The 21,885-nt window shown below is 49.7% G+C and overlaps 1 protein-coding gene across 3 annotated transcripts in view; it reads right to left on the bottom strand.

The window, feature by feature from the left end:
* Positions 1-725: 725 nt before the first annotated feature.
* The window catches only part of LOC142465247 (uncharacterized), a 72,653-nt gene continuing 51,493 nt past the window's right edge, over positions 726-21,885 (bottom strand). For 2 of the 3 annotated variants that reach the window (XM_075569246.1, XM_075569245.1), the window contains one exon: positions 726-3,449. In XM_075569246.1, the coding sequence (XP_075425361.1) occupies positions 1,753-3,449 (1,697 nt within the window). In that variant the 3' untranslated portion in view covers positions 726-1,752. Of the gene's footprint in view, positions 3,450-15,715; positions 15,876-21,885 lie in introns of those variants that run through there. The other variant, XM_075569247.1, reaches the window with a different exon arrangement.

Genomic DNA, 21,885 nt, shown 5'->3' with positions numbered 1-21,885 from the left:
ATACAAAGTATATTTTTTGATAAGCTAAAAAAAATATTAGTTTTACAAATTCTGTCTTTTACCAAGTTAAAAAATGAAGATAGTTCTGATAATTCAAATGGAAACGGAGAATTTAGTAAAAAATTTGAAGATATTTAGATCAATATCTACTAAGTGGTATTATTCCATAAATCAGCATTGAGCACTGGAAAATACCTTACAACCCATTCATGTGAAGGTGCCTTGTGGAATGGCACCACTTAAATGACACATAGTTCTATACTCTAATAACTGGGGAACGTAACACTCCTGTAAACCGCAGGCTCTCAGTGGGAGTCAAAAGACTACTAATATGCCCTGGTGCTTTCTGTGGGTAATGGGACCTTTGCGATTTCAAGGAGTCTCAAGGCTCCTACACAGCAAAACTAGACAACAACACACTGCATACAATGTAACAATCCTAGTATAAACTCACTTGCAGGTTGCCACCAATAAGGCTATGAGGGGGAACCCACTTAAGATCAATGCTCTTATACAGGGCCACACTAGCACCCACTCTCGATAGTCCCCGAATCACACAAGGAGTCAGTCCCACTCGAAAAAGATCAGCATCTGTCTCTACTATCATTCAGCAGTTATTGGGGATAATGGGACTCAAGCCACCGCCAGTCACAGGGTTCACAGTAAGCAAATACCACACAATACAGTATACAACAAAATAACCAACCACATACGCTAACACTCAGTCATGACAATAGATTTAATAAAGAGAGGTACAGCCCACAAAGGGTTAACATACATATTCAACATCAAGCAGCAAATAAATGGGAGGGTAGTAAAAATTCCTACAACTTACAGTATGAGAAATTAATCCATGGAGCTGGTGGGAGAGGTGCTGAGGCAGGGGGTTACTGCATGGTCAAGTGTGTCCAAGGAGAGACAACACAGCAGTGAATGGCTTCCCCAACTAAGTTTGAAAGCAAAACTGCCAGGAAGGGAATTTTAAAGATGTTCTGCCCCATTGTTCCCTATGGGCTTTTCAGGGTAGTTGATAATCTTCAGCTACACATAGGGTTTGCCAGCAAACAACATACATTTGAAAAAAGAGGGAAGCAGGCCAGAAGGAGTTAATGATTTCCTAACCAAGGGTGCCACTTTGTCTGTGATCCACGTAGCATCAAAGGCCCCATCAGCAAAATGGGACATTTCACGAATGGGACATTTGTCAAAGCCAGCGGTCCACTGCTGCTACAACTCACTGCTGGGCAGTTTGCTGCTTGACATTTTTCCACGCTTACACCTGCTGAATGTCCCACACACATTGGTCAAGGTCCCCTGCTCGCGGAAATTCACATGAGTAGTAGTCGTGCAGGACATTCAGGGTCAGAGTGCACACAGAGAAATGTCGAGCAGTATCTGTCATGGCCAAACATCCTAGCCCATCTCAGCAGGTATCATGCTTCAAATATCAGCGGCACAGTTACAGGACAGAGGAAAAACTGCAGGAGGCTTTTGCTGGATGTGATTACGGGATGGGTATACAGTCTACCACAAAGCTATATGCTATTATAAATACATTTTTACTTCTATTTCCATCCAAAATGCAGATATAACCTTTATTTTAAGGGCCTCTTCAATCACTTAAGGACCTTCAGGTCTTGAACTTTCTAAGAGCAAAAAGTAATGATTTTCACAGTGACATTTTAATACTATTTTTTTCTGTGGTGTCTGATGTTTAATAAGCTCTGAAATTCCGGTAAAAGATTTCCCACATTAGGAGCAATTAGTCTCGTTCATGTGTGAATTCTGATGTCTATCAAAATTGGAGCTATCGTTAAACCTTTTTCCACATTCAGAGGTAACAAATCGTTTCTCTCTCGTGTGAATTCTCTGATGTTTAGCAAGACTTGAGCTCTGAGAAAACCATTTCCCACATTCAGAGCAACCAAATGGTTTCTCTCCTGTGTGAACTCTCTGATGTTGAACAAGACTTGATCTCTGAAAAAAACATTTCCCACATTCAGCACAAACAAATGCGTTTCCTCCTGTGTGAGATGCTTTTACTCCTGTGTGAATTACCTGATGTTTAACAAGATTTGACTTAAAGGAAAACATTTTCCCACATTGAGTGCAAACAAATGGTTTCTCTCCTGTGTGAGTTCTCTGATGGTTAACAAGACTTGAGTTCTGAGAAAAACATTTCCCACATTCAGAGCAAACAAATGGTTTCTCTCCTGTGTGAGTTCTCTGATGTTGAGCAAGACTTGACCTCTGAGGAAAAAATTTCCCACATTCAGAGCAACCAAATGGTTTCTCTCCTGTGTGAGTTCTCTGATGGTTAACAAGACTTGAGTTCTGAGAAAAACATTTCCCACATTCAGAGCAAACAAAGGCTTTTTCTCCTGTGTGAATTACCTGATGTTTAATCAGATTTGACTTAAAGGAAAACATTTTCCCACATTGAGAGCAAACAAATGGCTTCTCTCCTGTATGAATTACTTGATGTTGAACAAGATTTGAATGGCCGGAAAAACATTTCCCACATTCAGAGCAAACAAATGCTTTCACTCCTGTGTGAATTGCCTGATGTGTAGCAAGAGATGAACTGTGGGAAAAACATTTCCCACATTCAGAGCAAACAAATGACTTCTCTCCTGTATGAATTCTCTCATGTTCAACAAGATGAGACTTCGTAAAAAAACATTTCCCACATTCAGAGCAAACAAATGGTCTCTTTCCTGAATGTATTCTTTGATGTGCAACAAGATGAGACTTCATAAAAAAACATTTCCCACATTCAGAGCAAACAAATGGTCTCTCTCCTGAATGAATTCTTTGATGTGCAACAAGATGAGACTTGGTGAAATAACATTTCCCACATTCAGAGCAAACAAATGACTTCTCTCCTGTGTGAGATTTTTGATGCCTAACAAGTTGTGAATTATTGGAAAAACATTTCTCACATTTAGAGCAAGAGAATTGTTTCTCGGAATTGTGTATTCTTTGATGTTTAACAAGAGCCGAGTTACAAGTAAAGCATTTCTGACATTCAGAGCACTTATACAGACTTTCTGTAGTGTGTGTTCTTTGGTGAATTGTATAATCTGATTTATTATTAAAGTTATTACCACATTCACTGCACTCATACTTCATTACGGACACATTTTTGTGAATTTTCTGTGCATTAGTGTTTCCTTTGTCACACTTCTTAATATCAGCAGATGCATGTTCAGTCGAAGTTTGTTCTCTCAGTGTATAAATGTGGGAGGTTGTGGGGTCTTTTTCTTCATGTGTACCTGATTCCTTAGCCATAGTTCTCACAGATTTTCTCTTTCTCTTAGTTGGTTTATTTTGCTTCAAGTAATTTTCTCCTTGATCACTTTTAACAACACTGTTATCTTCCTTTACAAAATCTGGTGAGCAAAGAGGAGTGTGACATCCTGCAGGTGTACTTCTGCTCATGGATTTATCTGTTGGAAGAAATGCAGTGAGAAAAGAAGTTCATTAATAGCATAAACATGCATTCTCACATAGTAGATGAGGTTGAAAAAAGACATCCATCCATCAAGTTCAACCTATTCTAAATTTAGACAACAGATCATTTATCCTATATTTGTACTTACAGTATATTGATAGAGGAAGACAAACAAAAAAAAGCTGTGTGTGCTGTGCACACACATAGTAAGTGAAACTTATTTGACTTTTGTCACAGAAATTGTATTGGTGATGTTTTAATTAAAAATCAAAATATAATTTCATTGACAAAACGCAAATAAATTTGACTTAGAACGTGCGTACACATCCATTGTATTTGAACTAAGCGTAAATTCCTCGTGTGACTGTGCGACTATGCGTGCGACTGTGCATGTGCGCGTGACTGTGCATGTGCGCGTGACTGTGCATGTGCGTGTGACTGTGCATGTGCACGTGACTGTGCATGTGCATGTGCATGTGCGCGTGACTGTGCATGTGCATGTGCGCGTGACTGTGCATGTGCATGTGCGCGTGACTGTGCATGTGCATGTGCGCGTGACTGTGCATGTGCATGTGCGCGTGACTGTGCATGTGCGCGTGACTGTGCATGTGCGCGTGACTGTGCATGTGCGCGTGACTGTGCATGTGCATGTGCGCGTGACTGTGCATGTGCATGTGCGCGTGACTGTGCATGTGCATGTGCGCGTGACTGTGCATGTGCATGTGCGTGTGACTGACTGTGCATGTGACTGTGCATGTGACTGTGCATGTGCGCGTGACTGTGCATGTGCGCGTGACTGTGCATGTGCGCGTGACTGTGCATGTGCGCGTGACTGTGCATGTGCGCGTGACTGTGCATGTGCATGTGCGCGTGACTGTGCATGTGCATGTGCGCGTGACTGTGCATGTGCATGTGCGCGTGACTGTGCATGTGCATGTGCGCGTGACTGACTGTGCATGTGCATGTGCGCGTGACTGACTGTGCATGTGACTGTGCATGTGACTGTGCATGTGACTGTGCATGTGACTGTGCATGTGACTGTGCATGTGACTGTGCATGTGACTGTGACTGTGACTGTGACTGTGCATGTGCATGTGCATGTGCATGTGCATGTGACTGTGCCTGTGCGCGTGACTGTGCATGTGCATGTGCATGTGCATGTGCGCGTGACTGTGCATGTGCATGTGCATGTGCGCGTGACTGTGCATGTGCATGTGCGCGTGACTGTGCATGTGCGCGTGACTGTGCATGTGCATGTGCGCGTGACTGTGCATGTGCATGTGCGCGTGACTGTGCATGTGCATGTGCGCGTGACTGTGCATGTGCATGTGCGCGTGACTGTGCATGTGCATGTGCGCGTGCATGTGCGCGTGCCTGTGCATGTGCATGTGCGCGTGACTGTGCATGTGCATGTGCGCGTGACTGTGCATGTGCATGTGCGCGTGACTGTGCATGTGCGCGTGACTGTGCATGTGCATGTGCGCGTGACTGTGCATGTGCATGTGCGCGTGACTGTGCATGTGCATGTGCGCGTGACTGTGCATGTGCATGTGCGCGTGACTGTGCATGTGCATGTGCGCGTGACTGTGCATCTGCATGTGCGCGTGACTGTGACTGTGCATGTGCATGTGCATGTGCATGTGCATGTGCGCGTGACTGTGCATGTGCATGTGCGCGTGATTGTGCATGTGCATGTGCGCGTGACTGTGCATGTGCGCGTGACTGTGCATGTGCATGTGCGCGTGACTGTGCATGTGCATGTGCATGTGCGCGTGACTGTGCATGTGCATGTGCATGTGCGCGTGACTGTGCATGTGCATGTGCATGTGCGCGTGACTGTGCATGTGCATGTGCATGTGCGCGTGACTGTGCATGTGCATGTGCGCGTGACTGTGCATGTGCATGACTGTGCATGTGCATGTGCATGTGCGCGTGACTGTGCATGTGCGTGTGACTGTGCATGTGCATGTGCATGTGCGCGTGACTGTGCATGTGCATGTGCATGTGCGCGTGACTGTGACTGTGCATGTGCGCGTGACTGTGCATGTGCATGTGCGCATGACTGTGCATGTGCATGTGCATGTGCATGTGCGCGTGACTGTGCATGTGCATGTGCGCGTGACTGTGCATGTGCATGTGCATGTGCGCGTGACTGTGCATGTGCATGTGCATGTGCGCGTGACTGTGCATGTGCGTGTGACTGTGCATGTGCATGTGCATGTGCATGTGCGCGTGACTGTGACTGTGCATGTGCGCGTGACTGTGCATGTGCATGTGCGCATGACTGTGCATGTGCATGTGCATGTGCGCGTGACTGTGCATGTGCATGTGCGCGTGACTGTGCATGTGCATGTGCGCGTGACTGTGCATGTGCATGTGCGCGTGACTGTGCATGTGCATGTGCATGTGCGCGTGACTGTGACTGTGCATGTGCGCGTGACTGTGCATGTGCATGTGCGCATGACTGTGCATGTGCATGTGCATGTGCGCGTGACTGTGCATGTGCATGTGCATGTGCATGTGCGCGTGACTGTGCATGTGCATGTGCGCGTGACTGTGCATGTGCATGTGCGCGTGACTGCATGTGCATGTGCATGTGCGCGTGACTGTGCATGTGCGCGTGACTGTGCATGTGCATGTGCATGTGCGCGTGACTGTGCATGTGCATGTGCATGTGCATGTGCGCATGACTGTGCATGTGCATGTGCGCGTGACTGTGCATGTGCATGTGCGCGTGACTGTGCATGTGCATGTGCGCGTGACTGCATGTGCATGTGCATGTGCGCGTGACTGTGCATGTGCGCGTGACTGTGCATGTGCGCGTGACTGTGCATGTGCATGTGCGCGTGACTGTGCATGTGCATGTGCATGTGCGCGTGACTGTGCATGTGCATGTGCGCGTGACTGTGCATGTGCATGTGCGCGTGACTGTGCATGTGCATGTGCATGTGCGCGTGCATGTGCGCGTGCATGTGCGCGTGCGCGTGACTGTGCATGTGCATGTGCGCGTGACTGTGCATGTGCGCGTGACTGTGCATGTGCGCGTGACTGTGCATGTGCGCGTGACTGTGCATGTGCGCGTGACTGTGCATGTGCGCGTGACTGTGCATGTGCGCGTGACTGTGCATGTGCGCGTGACTGTGCATGTGCGCGTGACTGTGCATGTGCGCGTGACTGTGCATGTGCGCGTGACTGTGCATGTGCGCGTGACTGTGCATGTGCGCGTGACTGTGCATGTGCGCGTGACTGTGCATGTGCGCGTGACTGTGCATGTGCGCGTGACTGTGCATGTGCGCGTGACTGTGCATGTGCGCGTGACTGTGCATGTGCGCGTGACTGTGCATGTGCGCGTGACTGTGCATGTGCGCGTGACTGTGCATGTGCGCGTGACTGTGCATGTGCGCGTGACTGTGCATGTGCGCGTGACTGTGCATGTGCATGTGCGCGTGACTGTGCATGTGCATGTGCATGTGCGCGTGACTGTGCATGTGCATGTGCATGTGCGCGTGACTGTGCATGTGCATGTGCGCGTGACTGTGCATGTGCGCGTGACTGTGCATGTGCGCGTGACTGTGCATGTGCGCGTGACTGTGCATGTGCGCGTGACTGTGCATGTGCATGTGCATGTGCGCGTGACTGTGCATGTGCATGTGCGCGTGACTGTGCATGTGCATGTGCGCGTGACTGTGACTGTGCATGTGCATGTGCGCGTGACTGTGACTGTGCATGTGCATGTGCATGTGCGCGTGACTGTGACTGTGCATGTGCATGTGCGCGTGACTGTGCATGTGCATGTGCGCGTGACTGTGACTGTGCATGTGCATGTGCGCGTGACTGTGACTGTGCATGTGCGCGTGACTGTGACTGTGCATGTGCATGTGCGCGTGACTGTGCATGTGCATGTGCGCGTGACTGTGCATGTGCATGTGCGCGTGACTGTGCATGTGCATGTGCGCGTGACTGTGCATGTGCATGTGCGCGTGACTGTGCATGTGCATGTGCGCGTGACTGTGCATGTGCATGTGCGCGTGACTGTGCATGTGCATGTGCGCGTGACTGTGCATGTGCATGTGCGCGTGACTGTGCATGTGCATGTGCGCGTGACTGTGCATGTGCATGTGCGCGTGACTGTGCATGTGCATGTGCGTGTGACTGTGCATGTGCGCGTGACTGTGCATGTGCGCGTGACTGTGCATGTGCATGTGACTGTGTGCGTGACTGTGCATGTGCATGTGCGCGTGACTGTGCATGTGCATGTGCGCGTGACTGTGCATGTGCATGTGCGCGTGACTGTGCATGTGCATGTGCGCGTGACTGTGACTGTGCATGTGCATGTGCATGTGCGCGTGACTGTGACTGTGCATGTGCATGTGCGCGTGACTGTGACTGTGCATGTGCATGTGCGCGTGACTGTGCATGTGCATGTGCGCGTGACTGTGACTGTGCATGTGCATGTGCGCGTGACTGTGACTGTGCATGTGCATGTGCGCGTGCATGTGCGCGTGACTGTGCATGTGCGCGTGACTGTGCATGTGCATGTGCGCGTGACTGTGCATGTGCATGTGCGCGTGACTGTGCATGTGCATGTGCGCGTGACTGTGCATGTGCATGTGCGCGTGACTGTGCATGTGCATGTGCGCGTGACTGTGCATGTGCATGTGCGCGTGACTGTGACTGTGCATGTGCATGTGCGCGTGACTGTGACTGTGCATGTGCATGTGCGCGTGACTGTGACTGTGCATGTGCATGTGCGCGTGACTGTGCATGTGCATGTGCGCGTGACTGTGCATGTGCATGTGCGCGTGACTGTGCATGTGCGCGTGACTGTGCATGTGCGCGTGACTGTGCATGTGCATGTGACTGTGTGCGTGACTGTGCATGTGCATGTGCGCGTGACTGTGCATGTGCATGTGCGCGTGACTGTGCATGTGCATGTGCGCGTGACTGACTGTGCATGTGCATGTGCGCGTGACTGTGCATGTGCATGTGCGCGTGACTGTGCATGTGCATGTGCGCGTGACTGTGCATGTGCATGTGCGCGTGACTGTGCATGTGCATGTGCATGTGCGCGTGACTGTGACTGTGCATGTGCGCGTGACTGTGCATGTGCATGTGCGCATGACTGTGCATGTGCATGTGCGCGTGACTGTGCATGTGCATGTGCATGTGCGCGTGACTGTGCATGTGCATGTGCGCGTGACTGCATGTGCATGTGCATGTGCGCGTGACTGTGCATGTGCGCGTGACTGTGCATGTGCACGTGCACGTGCGCGTGACTGTGCATGTGCATGTGCATGTGCATGTGCGCGTGACTGTGCATGTGCATGTGCGCGTGACTGCATGTGCATGTGCATGTGCGCGTGACTGTGCATGTGCGCGTGACTGTGCATGTGCATGTGCGCGTGACTGTGCATGTGCATGTGCGCGTGACTGTGCATGTGCATGTGCATGTGCGCGTGACTGTGCATGTGCATGTGCGCGTGACTGTGCATGTGCATGTGCATGTGCGCGTGCATGTGCATGTGCGCGTGCATGTGCGTGTGCGCGTGCATGTGCGCGTGCGCGTGACTGTGCATGTGCATGTGCGCGTGACTGTGCATGTGCGCGTGACTGTGCATGTGCGCGTGACTGTGCATGTGCGCGTGACTGTGCATGTGCGCGTGACTGTGCATGTGCGCGTGACTGTGCATGTGCGCGTGACTGTGCATGTGCGCGTGACTGTGCATGTGCGCGTGACTGTGCATGTGCGCGTGACTGTGCATGTGCGCGTGACTGTGCATGTGCGCGTGACTGTGCATGTGCGCGTGACTGTGCATGTGCGCGTGACTGTGCATGTGCGCGTGACTGTGCATGTGCGCGTGACTGTGCATGTGCGCGTGACTGTGCATGTGCGCGTGACTGTGCATGTGCGCGTGACTGTGCATGTGCGCGTGACTGTGCATGTGCATGTGCGCGTGACTGTGCATGTGCATGTGCATGTGCGCGTGACTGTGCATGTGCATGTGCGCGTGACTGTGCATGTGCGCGTGACTGTGCATGTGCGCGTGACTGTGCATGTGCGCGTGACTGTGCATGTGCGCGTGACTGTGCATGTGCGCGTGACTGTGCATGTGCATGTGCATGTGCGCGTGACTGTGCATGTGCATGTGCGCGTGACTGTGACTGTGCATGTGCATGTGCGCGTGACTGTGACTGTGCATGTGCATGTGCGCGTGACTGTGACTGTGCATGTGCATGTGCGCGTGACTGTGACTGTGCATGTGCATGTGCGCGTGACTGTGACTGTGCATGTGCATGTGCGCGTGACTGTGACTGTGCATGTGCATGTGCGCGTGACTGTGACTGTGCATGTGCATGTGCGCGTGACTGTGCATGTGCATGTGCGCGTGACTGTGCATGTGCATGTGCGCGTGACTGTGCATGTGCATGTGCGCGTGACTGTGCATGTGCATGTGCGCGTGACTGTGCATGTGCATGTGCGCGTGACTGTGCATGTGCATGTGCGCGTGACTGTGCATGTGCATGTGCGCGTGACTGTGCATGTGCATGTGCGCGTGACTGTGCATGTGCATGTGCGCGTGACTGTGCATGTGCATGTGCGCGTGACTGTGCATGTGCATGTGCGCGTGACTGTGCATGTGCATGTGCGTGTGACTGTGCATGTGCGCGTGACTGTGCATGTGCGCGTGACTGTGCATGTGCATGTGACTGTGTGCGTGACTGTGCATGTGCATGTGCGCGTGACTGTGCATGTGCATGTGCGCGTGACTGTGCATGTGCATGTGCGCGTGACTGTGACTGTGCATGTGCATGTGCGCGTGACTGTGACTGTGCATGTGCATGTGCGCGTGACTGTGACTGTGCATGTGCATGTGCGCGTGACTGTGACTGTGCATGTGCATGTGCGCGTGACTGTGCATGTGCATGTGCGCGTGACTGTGCATGTGCATGTGCATGTGCGCGTGACTGTGACTGTGCATGTGCATGTGCGCGTGCATGTGCGCGTGACTGTGCATGTGCGCGTGACTGTGCATGTGCATGTGCGCGTGACTGTGCATGTGCATGTGCGCGTGACTGTGCATGTGCATGTGCGCGTGACTGTGCATGTGCATGTGCGCGTGACTGTGCATGTGCATGTGCGCGTGACTGTGCATGTGCATGTGCGCGTGACTGTGACTGTGCATGTGCATGTGCGCGTGACTGTGACTGTGCATGTGCATGTGCGCGTGACTGTGCATGTGCATGTGCGCGTGACTGTGCATGTGCATGTGCGCGTGACTGTGCATGTGCATGTGCGCGTGACTGTGCATGTGCGCGTGACTGTGCATGTGCGCGTGACTGTGCATGTGCATGTGACTGTGTGCGTGACTGTGCATGTGCATGTGCGCGTGACTGTGCATGTGCATGTGCGCGTGACTGTGCATGTGCATGTGCGCGTGACTGACTGTGCATGTGCATGTGCGCGTGACTGTGCATGTGCATGTGCGCGTGACTGTGCATGTGCATGTGCGCGTGACTGTGCATGTGCATGTGCGCGTGACTGTGCATGTGCATGTGCGCGTGACTGTGCATGTGACTGTGCATGTGCATGTGCGCGTGACTGTGCATGTGCGCGTGACTGTGCATGTGCGCGTGACTGTGCATGTGCGCGTGACTGTGCATGTGCGCGTGACTGTGCATGTGCGCGTGACTGTGCATGTGCGCGTGACTGTGCATGTGCGCGTGACTGTGCATGTGCGCGTGACTGTGCATGTGCGCGTGACTGTGCATGTGCGCGTGACTGTGCATGTGCGCGTGACTGTGCATGTGCGCGTGACTGTGCACGTGCGCGTGACTGTGCACGTGCGCGTGACTGTGCACGTGCGCGTGACTGTGCACGTGCGCGTGACTGTGCACGTGCGCGTGACTGTGCACGTGCGCGTGACTGTGCACGTGCGCGTGACTGTGCACGTGCGCGTGACTGTGCACGTGCGCGTGACTGTGCACGTGCGCGTGACTGTGCGCGTGACTGTGCACGTGCGCGTGACTGTGCACGTGCGCGTGACTGTGCACGTGCGCGTGACTGTGCATGTGCGCGTGACTGTGTGCATGCGTTCGTGTGACTGTGTGCGTGCGTGTGACTGTGTGCGTGCGTGTGACTGTGTGCGTGCGTGTGACTGTGTGCGTGCGTGCGTGCGTGCGTGTGTGTGTGCGTGTGTGACTGTGTGTGTGTGCGTGTGTGACTGTGCGTGCGTGCGCTTGACTGTGTGCGTGCGTGTGACTGTGTGTGCAGCGTGTGACTGTGTGCGTGCGTGCGACTGTGTGCATGCGTTCGTGTGACTGTGCATGTGCGCGTGACTGTGCATGTGCGCGTGACTGTGTGCATGCGTTCGTGTGACTGTGTGCGTGCGTGTGACTGTGTGCGTGCGTGTGACTGTGTGCGTGCGTGTGACTGTGTGCGTGCGTGCGTGTGTGTGTGCGTGTGTGACTGTGTGTGCGTGTGTGACTGTGCGTGCGTGCGCTTGACTGTGTGCGTGCGTGTGACTGTGTGTGCCGCGTGTGACTGTGTGCGTGCGTGCGACTGTGTGCATGCGTTCGTGTGACTGTGTGCGTGCGTGTGACTGTGTGCGTGCGTGTGACTGTGTGCGTGCGTGTGACTGTGTGCGTGCGTGTGACTGTGTGCGTGCGTGCGACTGTGTGTGTGCATGCGTGTGACTGTGTGTGTGTGCGTGTGACTGTGCGTGACTGTGTGCGTGTGTGCGTGTGACCGTGTGCGTGCGTGTGACCATGCGCATGCGAGCGCGACGTATGCGCAGCCCCCCTGCATCTCACATATCCCCCTAACCTATTCACCCCCAATACAGCTCCATGAATCCCAACCCCAATACCCTCTGCTCTCCTCCTAATGATACACCCGAATAACCCCTGTCCCCCACTCCAAATGATATAGCCACACCAATACCCCCCGCCCTCCCCCTAATGATACACCCCATCTCCCCAGTCCGGGCACGCACTCACCGGGCTGCAGGAAGAGGATGCCCCGGACCCTTCCCTCCCGCACCGGGCTCCGTGTCACCTCCTCCCGCATGAAGCTCCTCGCCTGGGCGGCCGTGGCCAGCAGGCGGCCGGACGGCTCATGGGACTGGTACAGAGCGAGTTCCAGGCGGAGGGGGGTCTGCACAATCCTCCGGAGCAGCCTCCTGAAGGGAGTCCACGGGTGCAGGAACCACAGGTGCCCCTCTGGCTCTACCCCACAGAAGCTGCCACCCTGCAGGGCCGGGGAACGGCTCAGCTCCAGCTCCCCGCCCGGTACCGGCCCAGGGAGGTGAAGGTCTCCCCGCCTTCACCAGTCGCAGTCACCTCCTGCCCGGAGCTCAGGCCTGAGACTGACCCGCAGCGGCTCATCCCACAGGCAGCGTACGGGGGAGGCCTGCAGGGACACGGACATGCACCGGGAGGAGAGGCCGTGGGAGATCAGGGCCTGCATAGGGCCCCGGGGAACAGTGTGGGCTGCAGTGTCCCTATGAGAGCCGTGGCGTCTTGAGCGTTGCCATAACTACCGTGCTGCATCATTACTGCGCATGCGCGTCGCGGGCGTGTGGGGGAACGGCGCCGCTGCCAGCCGCTTCTGCGCATGCGCAGCCCCCGCCACCTCACCATTAGTAATGCGCGGCAGGGCAGCAGGCCGAGAACAGCGGCCGTGAGCTTGCCGGCGCAGCGGGGGAGCACCAGGTCAGTGTGCTGCTGGGCCTGCACCCGCCGGGGGTAGATAGCGGCTGCACGCCACCCCCTCCCCACTCCCGTGGTGATTGGAGTTACTGGCGCCATCGCGCATGCGCGGCACGGCAGTAGGCAGCGGGCGGGGAACAGCGGCCGTTATGAGCGGCGCCGGCGGCTATCGCCGCCGCCGTCGCATGTCAGCGGCTGTGTGGGGGGTGCGGTGGCCATTAGGAGCGCCGCCGGCGGCTATCGCCGCCGCATCTGATTTGTGGAGCGGGTGTGATGTCAGTGTTGGGGTCGGGCTAGAACACAGCCCGGCCTCAACTGCCAGCACTGACGTCACATCCGTTTCATTTCTGTCTCCACAATCCATTTTTGCCCCAGTTCGAATGAGGTGCCACTAAAGAAGTTTCACTTCAAAAATCCCAGTGAAATATCATCTAATGATCTCAAAAGGGGACAAATAAATTCCTTCCTGACTCAAAGAATTGTCAATCAGATTACTCCCTGGATCAACATCTATCCCATAATTATTTGGTATTTCCCTGTATATCTTTCTTTTCTAAAAATATGTCAAACTTTTTTTTAAATTTTTTAAAGATATCTATTGTATCTGCCATACGTTTCTCCACGGGTAATGAATTCCACAATGTAATCTGTGTCGTTTGCACAGCCCTAGGGATGAATAGTTCTTTTGGAAGCCCCTTTGTATGGTCCTCAAATATATTTGTATATATATATATATATGAGGACAATACAAAGGGGCTTCCAAAAGAACTATTCATCCCTAGGGCTGTGCAAACGACACAGATTACATTGTGGAATTCATTACCCGTGGAGAAACGTATGGCAGATACAATAGATATCTTTAAAAAATAAAAATAAAGTTTTATTTCATATCCCCTCTTAGACACCTCTTTTCGAATGTAAACAAATCTAATTTAGCTAGCCTCTCCTCAAAAAGCTCCTTTATTAATTTGTTGGCTCTTTTTTTCAGTTCCGTAATGTCTTTTCTATGGAGTGGTGCCCAAAATTATACTCCATTTTCAAGCTTTGGTCTTACTAAAGCTTTATAAAGAGGCATCATTATGTTTACTTCCCTTCCTGTTTAATGGAAGATAAGATCTTGTTTGCCTTTGTAGCTACTGCATGACTTTGGGCACTATTGCTAAGCCTGCTGTCTACAAGCACTCCTAAATCCTTCTCCATCAAGATTCCCCCAATTTATCTGCATTTAATTTGTAAATTGCCTGTTTATTCTTGTTTCCCAAATGCGTAACCTTACATTTACCTGTATTGAACCTTATCTGCCATTAATCTGCCCAAGTTTCCAGTCTATCCAAGTCATTCTGGAGAGAAATTACAGCCTGCTCTGATTTAAACATAATGTTAAACATAATTACATTACTAGTTGAACATTTCAATTAGTATAAAACACGTCCCAAACTTGTCCAAAGGTTGTTCCCTTCTGGAGAAAAATCAAGAGAGAGATCACTGGGGTATATGATGTAACTATACCAATGGACTCTGTAACATTGATTCTGGGGAAACCTGTGCTCAATGTGTCGTATGATGCAAATAAATCAATTGCACATCTGTTGACAGCAGCTAGATGTACAATAGCACTTCAATGGAAGCAAACAAATATACCATCCTATCAAGTTTTTCAGGAAAAGGTGCAACATGTTTTAGAAATGGAAAACTGACGGCATTTATGAATAACACTATGGAGAGATTTGAACAAATCTGGAATCCCTGGTTGAATGGGTTTCCAGAAGATATAGCATCAATACAAGATTTACAAACTTAGGAAGATACTAAAATTAATCATTAAAAACTTGTTTGTTTAATGGATAAATTGTTCAAACGTGGTAAACCAAACTTTACCAAAAAAAACAAAGATTTAGGAAAATTATTAAGGTTATTACCACTAGTATCTCTTGCCTCCTCCCCCTTTCCTCATCTCCTACCCATATCTCTCATTTTTTCCTTACAATTAGTATTGATAAAGTTACTATTTTGTCAAGTATATTGTTGGTTTGATTATGTTGGGTTTTTTTTTCGTACCCCCCACCATTTCCCCTTTTTTTTCTGTACCAACTCCCTATTTTTATGTTATTCAAAAAACAAATAAAAATTGTTTGAAAAAAACAAAAAAAAAAAAAACGTCCCAAATTGCATTTGGACTATACAGTAAGCTAAATAAGTAACGGGTTACGTTCCTTTTTTTTTTTTATATAATTCAAAATGTTATTGCTTTTTTGGCACAACATACAAAAATCACAATATTTACGTATGCTTTTTTCAACATCTTCACTTAAAGAAAAGCAAAAAATACTTAATGAGGGGGTGGTGGAAACATGTATAGTATCTTCTAGAACAAGCTAGATCATCTTCAGGTATGCCCAGGATCTTGTCCCCAGTATGGGCTCTTTCCTAACCTCTGTTTACTTGACCAACATAATCTCATATTGACTTACTAACATATATCACACATCATCTTCACCTCCATGAAGGGAGAACATAATTTGTCCTATTAAAGCTAATTGTAGCTATACTCACCCCAGGCATATCCGGATGGGCTAGCCATGGTAGCCACACTTTAAGAACTGTAGTGCCAGAGTCGTCAACTTTTCCATCTGGCAGACAAACCAAATTCTGTTCCGAATCTTGGGAATGTTTGGAATCTCCAACTGTTTCCATAATGCTGCGATCTCGCACCTTGTTGCTGTTGCAAAATGTGCAATTAATTTACTTTCAGACCTGGAAATGCCTGGGAGTTTTCTATTTAATAGAAACATTCAGGGTCTAATGGAATGGTGAGGCCCAAAATCCTCTGTAGCCAATCTCAGATTTTTCCCCAAAGTGGGGCAATCTGAGAGCAGGACCACAGCATATGTAACATGTCTGCTATCTCTCCACATTGTGCCCTAAACAATGGGGAGTAACCTGCAACAAATTGTGATAATTTTAGTGAGGTGAGATACCACCTCATCATTACCTTATATGCGCTCTCCCTTAACGTCGTGCAGATTGAGATTTTGGCTACCGAAACAAAAATCTCATCCCACTCTTCTTCCTCCATAATTCCCCTATGTCTGCTTCCCACTGAGACATATACAGCTCAACCCCGTTATAGCGCGATCCGCTATAACGCAGATCCGCATATAACGCGGTTTGAGCGTGTTTTTTTTGCACACACTGCATACACTCACAGCACACTGCACACACTCACAGCACACTGCACAAACTCACAGCACACTGCATACACTCACAGCACACTGCACAGCACACTGCATACACTCACAGCACACTGCACACACTCACAGCACAATGCACACACTCACAGCACACACACTCACAGCACACAGCACACTGCACACACTCACAGTACACCGCACACACTCACAGCACACACCTTCACAGTCAAATATACACACACACATACACACACACTGTCTCTTTAAGGGAGCTTGCTCTCACAAGACGGAAGCAGAGACAGGGAGAAGAGCTGCAAGATGCCGGGTAAGAGCTGCGTGCTGTTGCCGCTGCCCCACCGGGCCTGGAAACGCTAGGAGAGTTCTCAGCTTTCCCCCTCCGGCGGACGCGGTACCGGCCATTTTTTTTCCGCAACCCCGTTTATAACGCGATGGTCGCGGGTGGCCCCCGAGGATCGCGCTATAACGGGGTTAAGCTGTACTTCATTTTTCGGGAGTACTCAGGTCTAGAACAGGTCACTTCCTTACACATTTGAGATGTAAGTCCGCTAGTGTCTCTTTCTGAAATATAGATCTTTTCAAAATGTGTTGATGGGGCCGGGATCAAAATTTGTTATAAAATGCTCTTATCTGGAGGTATCTAAAGAATTCAGAATGGGGTATGTCCTTTTCTGACCTAATTTGTTCAAATGTTTTAATGTTATTTCTACCCTGCAGATCTTTCAAATCTCGTAATGCCTTGCTGCTTCCAAATTGTAAAATCTTTACTATCCATCCCTGGAGCCAGGTCCGCATTGTCCAATAGGGGGGCCATCAATGATGTTTTAGTGGTTAAGGCACCTCTGAATTTTGCGGCCTCCCAGATTGATAAGGAATTTGGTCATTGAGGAAAGCGGTTTACAGTCAATTTTGACTTTCACTTTTGGTAACCAAATTAGATTGTGTAATTCTAGCGGAAAGCAGGATTCTTTTTCCACTTCTACCCATCTTTTCAAATTAGGGTCTATATGCCATTGAGCAATTTGACATAATTGGCCACTTTGTAATAGGACAACAAGCAAGGTACTGCTAAGCCATCCACCAGTGTCAGTCAACCTAGGATCCCCTTCTTTACCTTCGGTCTTTTGTAGTTCCATATGAATTTAGATATTAAAAAGATTGGAGGGAAAGGAAATCTCTACGTACTACTGGCACAGTTTGAAAAAGATACAGAATCCGAGGGAGCAGATTCATTTTTATGCAATGAATTCTACCAATCCACGATATGTCATATGTGGACCAGATTTGAATGTCTTCCTTTAGAGTCTGAAGCAATTTGGGAATGTTCACTTTATATAAAGATTTATCAATTTTTTTTATAATATAAATTGGAGAACCCATCGGGGCCCGGTGCTTTAGATGGTTTTAGTTGTTTAATTACCTGCATTAATTCTTCTATCACGAAATCCCTTGTTAAACCTTCATTGTCCTCCCTGCTCAGGCTAAGTAAGTCCGAGTCTGTCAGAAAATCCCTTAAGGCCTGACTCGTGTTTGCATTAGGCTTAACCTTTTCTCCGTTATAAAGATTCTCATAGTATTTCTTAAATTCTTCTACAATTAATTTAGGGTTAGATGTTACAATTCCTGATGGAAGTCTAATAGTGTAACGCTGTGCTGCCCGCAGACCAGACCAGTCCCCAATACTGAGATGGGAAGGGAGTATACCCCACACTCAGAGCAGTGAGGGTGTGCCCGGAGTGTGGTAGGGAGCCTTGCCGGGTCTGGTGAGAGAAGGATGGTTAGATACTTGCCGAGTCCTGGGCGCCAGAGATCCGAATAGTGAGTCCGTAAGCCGTGGGTCAAAGGAAGGAGAGAGCAGCAAGGTCGTAGTCCGTAGCCAAGTCCAGGGGTCAGAGAGGTACACGTAGTCAGAGGGAAGCCGGGGTCCAAATCCAGAGGGGGTACGCAGACGAGCAGGATCAGAGACACGAATTGAAACAGAGAGGAAAGCCAGGCAAAGAACTCCGAACAGCGCAAGGCTAGAAGAAGCTATGCAGTGCGAGGAAGGACTGGGGTAATAAAGTGCGGCTGACCAATAGAGTGCAGAGGCGGAGCGGAGGTGTGTCCAGGCTGAAGCAGGGATAGGTTCAAGGGCAGGGAGGAGGTGGACGCCAAGTGAGTGCCTGGAATGGAAGGCCTGGTGTTTCGTAATAGGGGGGGGGCGGGGCCACCCGTGTGGGGCTGGGAGATAGGAGGCTGGGTGTGCACGTGCGCTGTAAGCCCTGCATGCATGGTAGCATGTCCTGCCAAAGAGGGAGAGAATGGCTGTATGCAGCAGTCGGGAGCGGATACCCGATGGACACATGCGGGGGCGGCAGCTGCGGGATTCCGTCCAGGTAGGGGGACACACGCTGCGGGTGCCGTGTCCCCCGTTTCCTTACAAATAGCTTGTATATTGTAACTTAGTTGCATATTTCTAATTTTGTTAGCTATAAGTGTATCTGGCTTGTTTGCTTTTTCAAAAAATGTCCTCTTTGACCAACTCAAGGCATTCTCAGCCTGGGAGGTTAGGAGCATAGTATTCGCTATTCAAATATCCTTTAGCTTTTTTAACGTGTCTGTTCCACCATTACTTTTGTGAAGGTCAGAAATTGCTGCCAGTTTTGCTTGCAGTTGAACAATTTTTGCTTCTTTTGCTTTCTTTCTTCCTGCTAGCAATGCCAATAAGGGAACCTCTAAGTGTTGCCTTATGGGCTTCCCATATTGTGGTTTGGGAATCTACACTGCCCTGATTAATACTAAAGAATTGCTAAAGAATCTCATTGTTAATTGTTTGAGTTATCTGCAGGACTTTAATAATGGATCCATTCAATTTCCAGTTTGCTCCAGGTTTGTCTAGGTTCAATTGAGTACACCGTAGTTCTAGAAGTGCATGATCTGACCATGAGATATCATGGATTCTTGTAGAGATCTTTGTAACCAATCTGTTTTATATAAAGAAGTAATCTATTCTACTATAACGTGAGTGGGGATGAGGAAAAAAAACGTGTAACATTATTCATTGGGGTGCAACTCTCTCCAGATGTCCGACATCTTATTTGAACCCTTTAAGGAGAGCCGCCGTACCTTTCTTTTTCTTCAGGGGCTTAGGTTGGGCTGACTTGTCTAGAGCAGGATCAATCACTGTATTAAAGTCCCCTGCAAGAATCACGTGACGCTTAGATACCTTGCTTAATGTATTGAAGAACGATGAGAAGAACACAGGTTCATGCTCACACAGGGCATATACGTTTGCGATCGATAGATATTGACCCTGTATAGTGCCAATCAAGATCAGAAATCTGCCTTCTTTATCTTTTTTGGCCAGTTCCACCACAAATGAAAACCTATTATGGAATAGGATGGCTACTCCTCTTTTTTTGACCTTAGCTGAGGCAAAGAAACATTGGCGAAAATGCTTATCTGTATATTTAGGGAAACTTTTTGCGCTGAAATGCGTCTCCTGTAACAGAATAATATCTACATTTTTACATTTATAGTCCATCAGGGGTACCCACCTCTTACCGGGTTATTAAAACCTTTCACATTATGCGATGAAATGGTTACCGAAATCCTGCATAAAATAATTTCCCATAATGTAGCAGCCCACCTTATATGAACCCACAGGAGACTCACCCATTCACTTAGAGATACATCAGGTACTTCGGAGGACCTGAGCTTTGAGGTAGGCGGGGAGGTAGACTAAACTTTGGGGGGAAAAAAACTGAACCAGAAACCTGAGCTGAGCCAGTCATGGTTGGATTAGACACTGACACTGATGCCCTTGGGTATGACACCCCTCGGAAAAGCATGGGCGCTATTTCCGTGTCCTCGGGTGGGTAAACCTCCGGGGACCCAAGGGACATGGTTGGTGTCTTGGGTTCCTCGCATGACACTCATGAGGAAGCATGTGAACAGCTGGGGCACCCACTCCTCTCTTCCCCCCACAACACCTATAACTTTGAATACATAGAATACAAGAACTTGACTAACCAGCAACATAATAAAATCACCTAGGGGGACCCTCAATTTCATATAAACTAAAATGCACACATTGAAGCAATGTCTCCTGGGTAGTATGTGTGACTCTTAATAGTTTGTTGTTATACAGATTAGCAGTTATGCAAAATACAAATATCTTAAGTGTGGTTTTGTTAATCTACCAGAGCAGCTTTATCAGTTCTGATTTATCCCTTACCTCATTTTCAGAGCTAACTGTTCCTTCCTTAGTCTATACAATCACTACCCTAGCCTGGATAGCCTGTGTGTCTAGGGCCTACCATACTATCCCTCTCTCTTCTTGTTTCCATTTCTCTGTGTGCTCACCAAAAACCTGCTTTTATTAAACAGAACGTGCTTTCCTTTACCGCTCTTCTTTATTTATATAATTTTTATATATGACTTAACTCAAACACTTAACCACCTATTCTTGCTAAGCTAAACTAGACCTTGGGGTAGGTCCTTCCGTGCTGCACTCTAAATGCCTATTTCCTTCAGCACTTCACAGATTTAGTGTTCTTTAGTGGATTCCTGAGACATCACCCACAGCCGAGATAATAGAACAGCATGAGGCACAGTGGATATTTATTAAATGAACATTCCATGCAATTCAGTAAAACATTAGACTAGGGTGATAACACACTGCTGTCTCCCAGTTCCACTGTCATTCCCAACAATTCCCTTTGTGTTGATTTCTAGTGTTCTGAATTTGGAGTGCTCAGTGGCCATGCTTTAGGCCTCGGACACGCTTACCGCTGGCACGCTGAGGCTCAGGGAAAGCGGGTGCTTTCCCTGGCCTTGCGGTTGCTTACCGCAAGCGCTCTCAGCAGGCCGTCAGGGGGCGGTCCGGGGGCGGGCGCGTCACTGGCCAGTGACGTCACGGAGCTGGTTCGCCCTCATTGGGCGAACCGCTCACGTGACCGGCCTGTCTCGCCGGCAAGCGGAGGAATTTTAAATTCCCCTAAGACCTGCGCTTCCGCAAGCGCGCGGAAGCGCAGGTGAGCCCCTACTAAAGCCGCTCTAATTGCGGCTGTAGGGGCTCAGTGCTGAGCGGGAGCGTGCGTCAGCTCGCTTCCGCCAGCAAGCAAGGAACATGGCCGAGGCCTTACGCATTACCTAAGTAGTTAGGTAAATAATGTAGTGGGCATTTTAAGGCTCCTCAGAATAAATCCAAGAGATGTGTGTTGCAGGAATAACCCTCCATAAGTCTTCTGTTCCCCCTGCTTCCAGCTCCCCCCCTCACGCTCCTGTTCATTCCTAACTCTCCAGGGGCTGATGTTCCTCTGAGGTCGAAACCGGAGCCCCCTTTCGGAGATAGGATGATATTGCCCCCCTGCGCCTATGGCCTTCACCACCTGGGCTGTCAAGCTCTGTTGGGCCGAACTACTCCCTTTCAAACCCCTCTCCCCCACAGACCGCACCAACATTATCCATGCAGTGAGTCCTTCTTCTGGGCCCCTGCAGACCACCGAATCCTCTGGGCTTTCCTTCGCCATC

Source organism: Ascaphus truei, chromosome 13 (genome assembly GCF_040206685.1).
Source record: "Ascaphus truei isolate aAscTru1 chromosome 13, aAscTru1.hap1, whole genome shotgun sequence".
Classification (NCBI taxonomy): domain Eukaryota; kingdom Metazoa; phylum Chordata; class Amphibia; order Anura; family Ascaphidae; genus Ascaphus; species Ascaphus truei.
The sequence above is the reverse complement of the archived record's forward strand: the minus strand, read 5'-3'. Positions and strand labels throughout refer to the sequence as shown.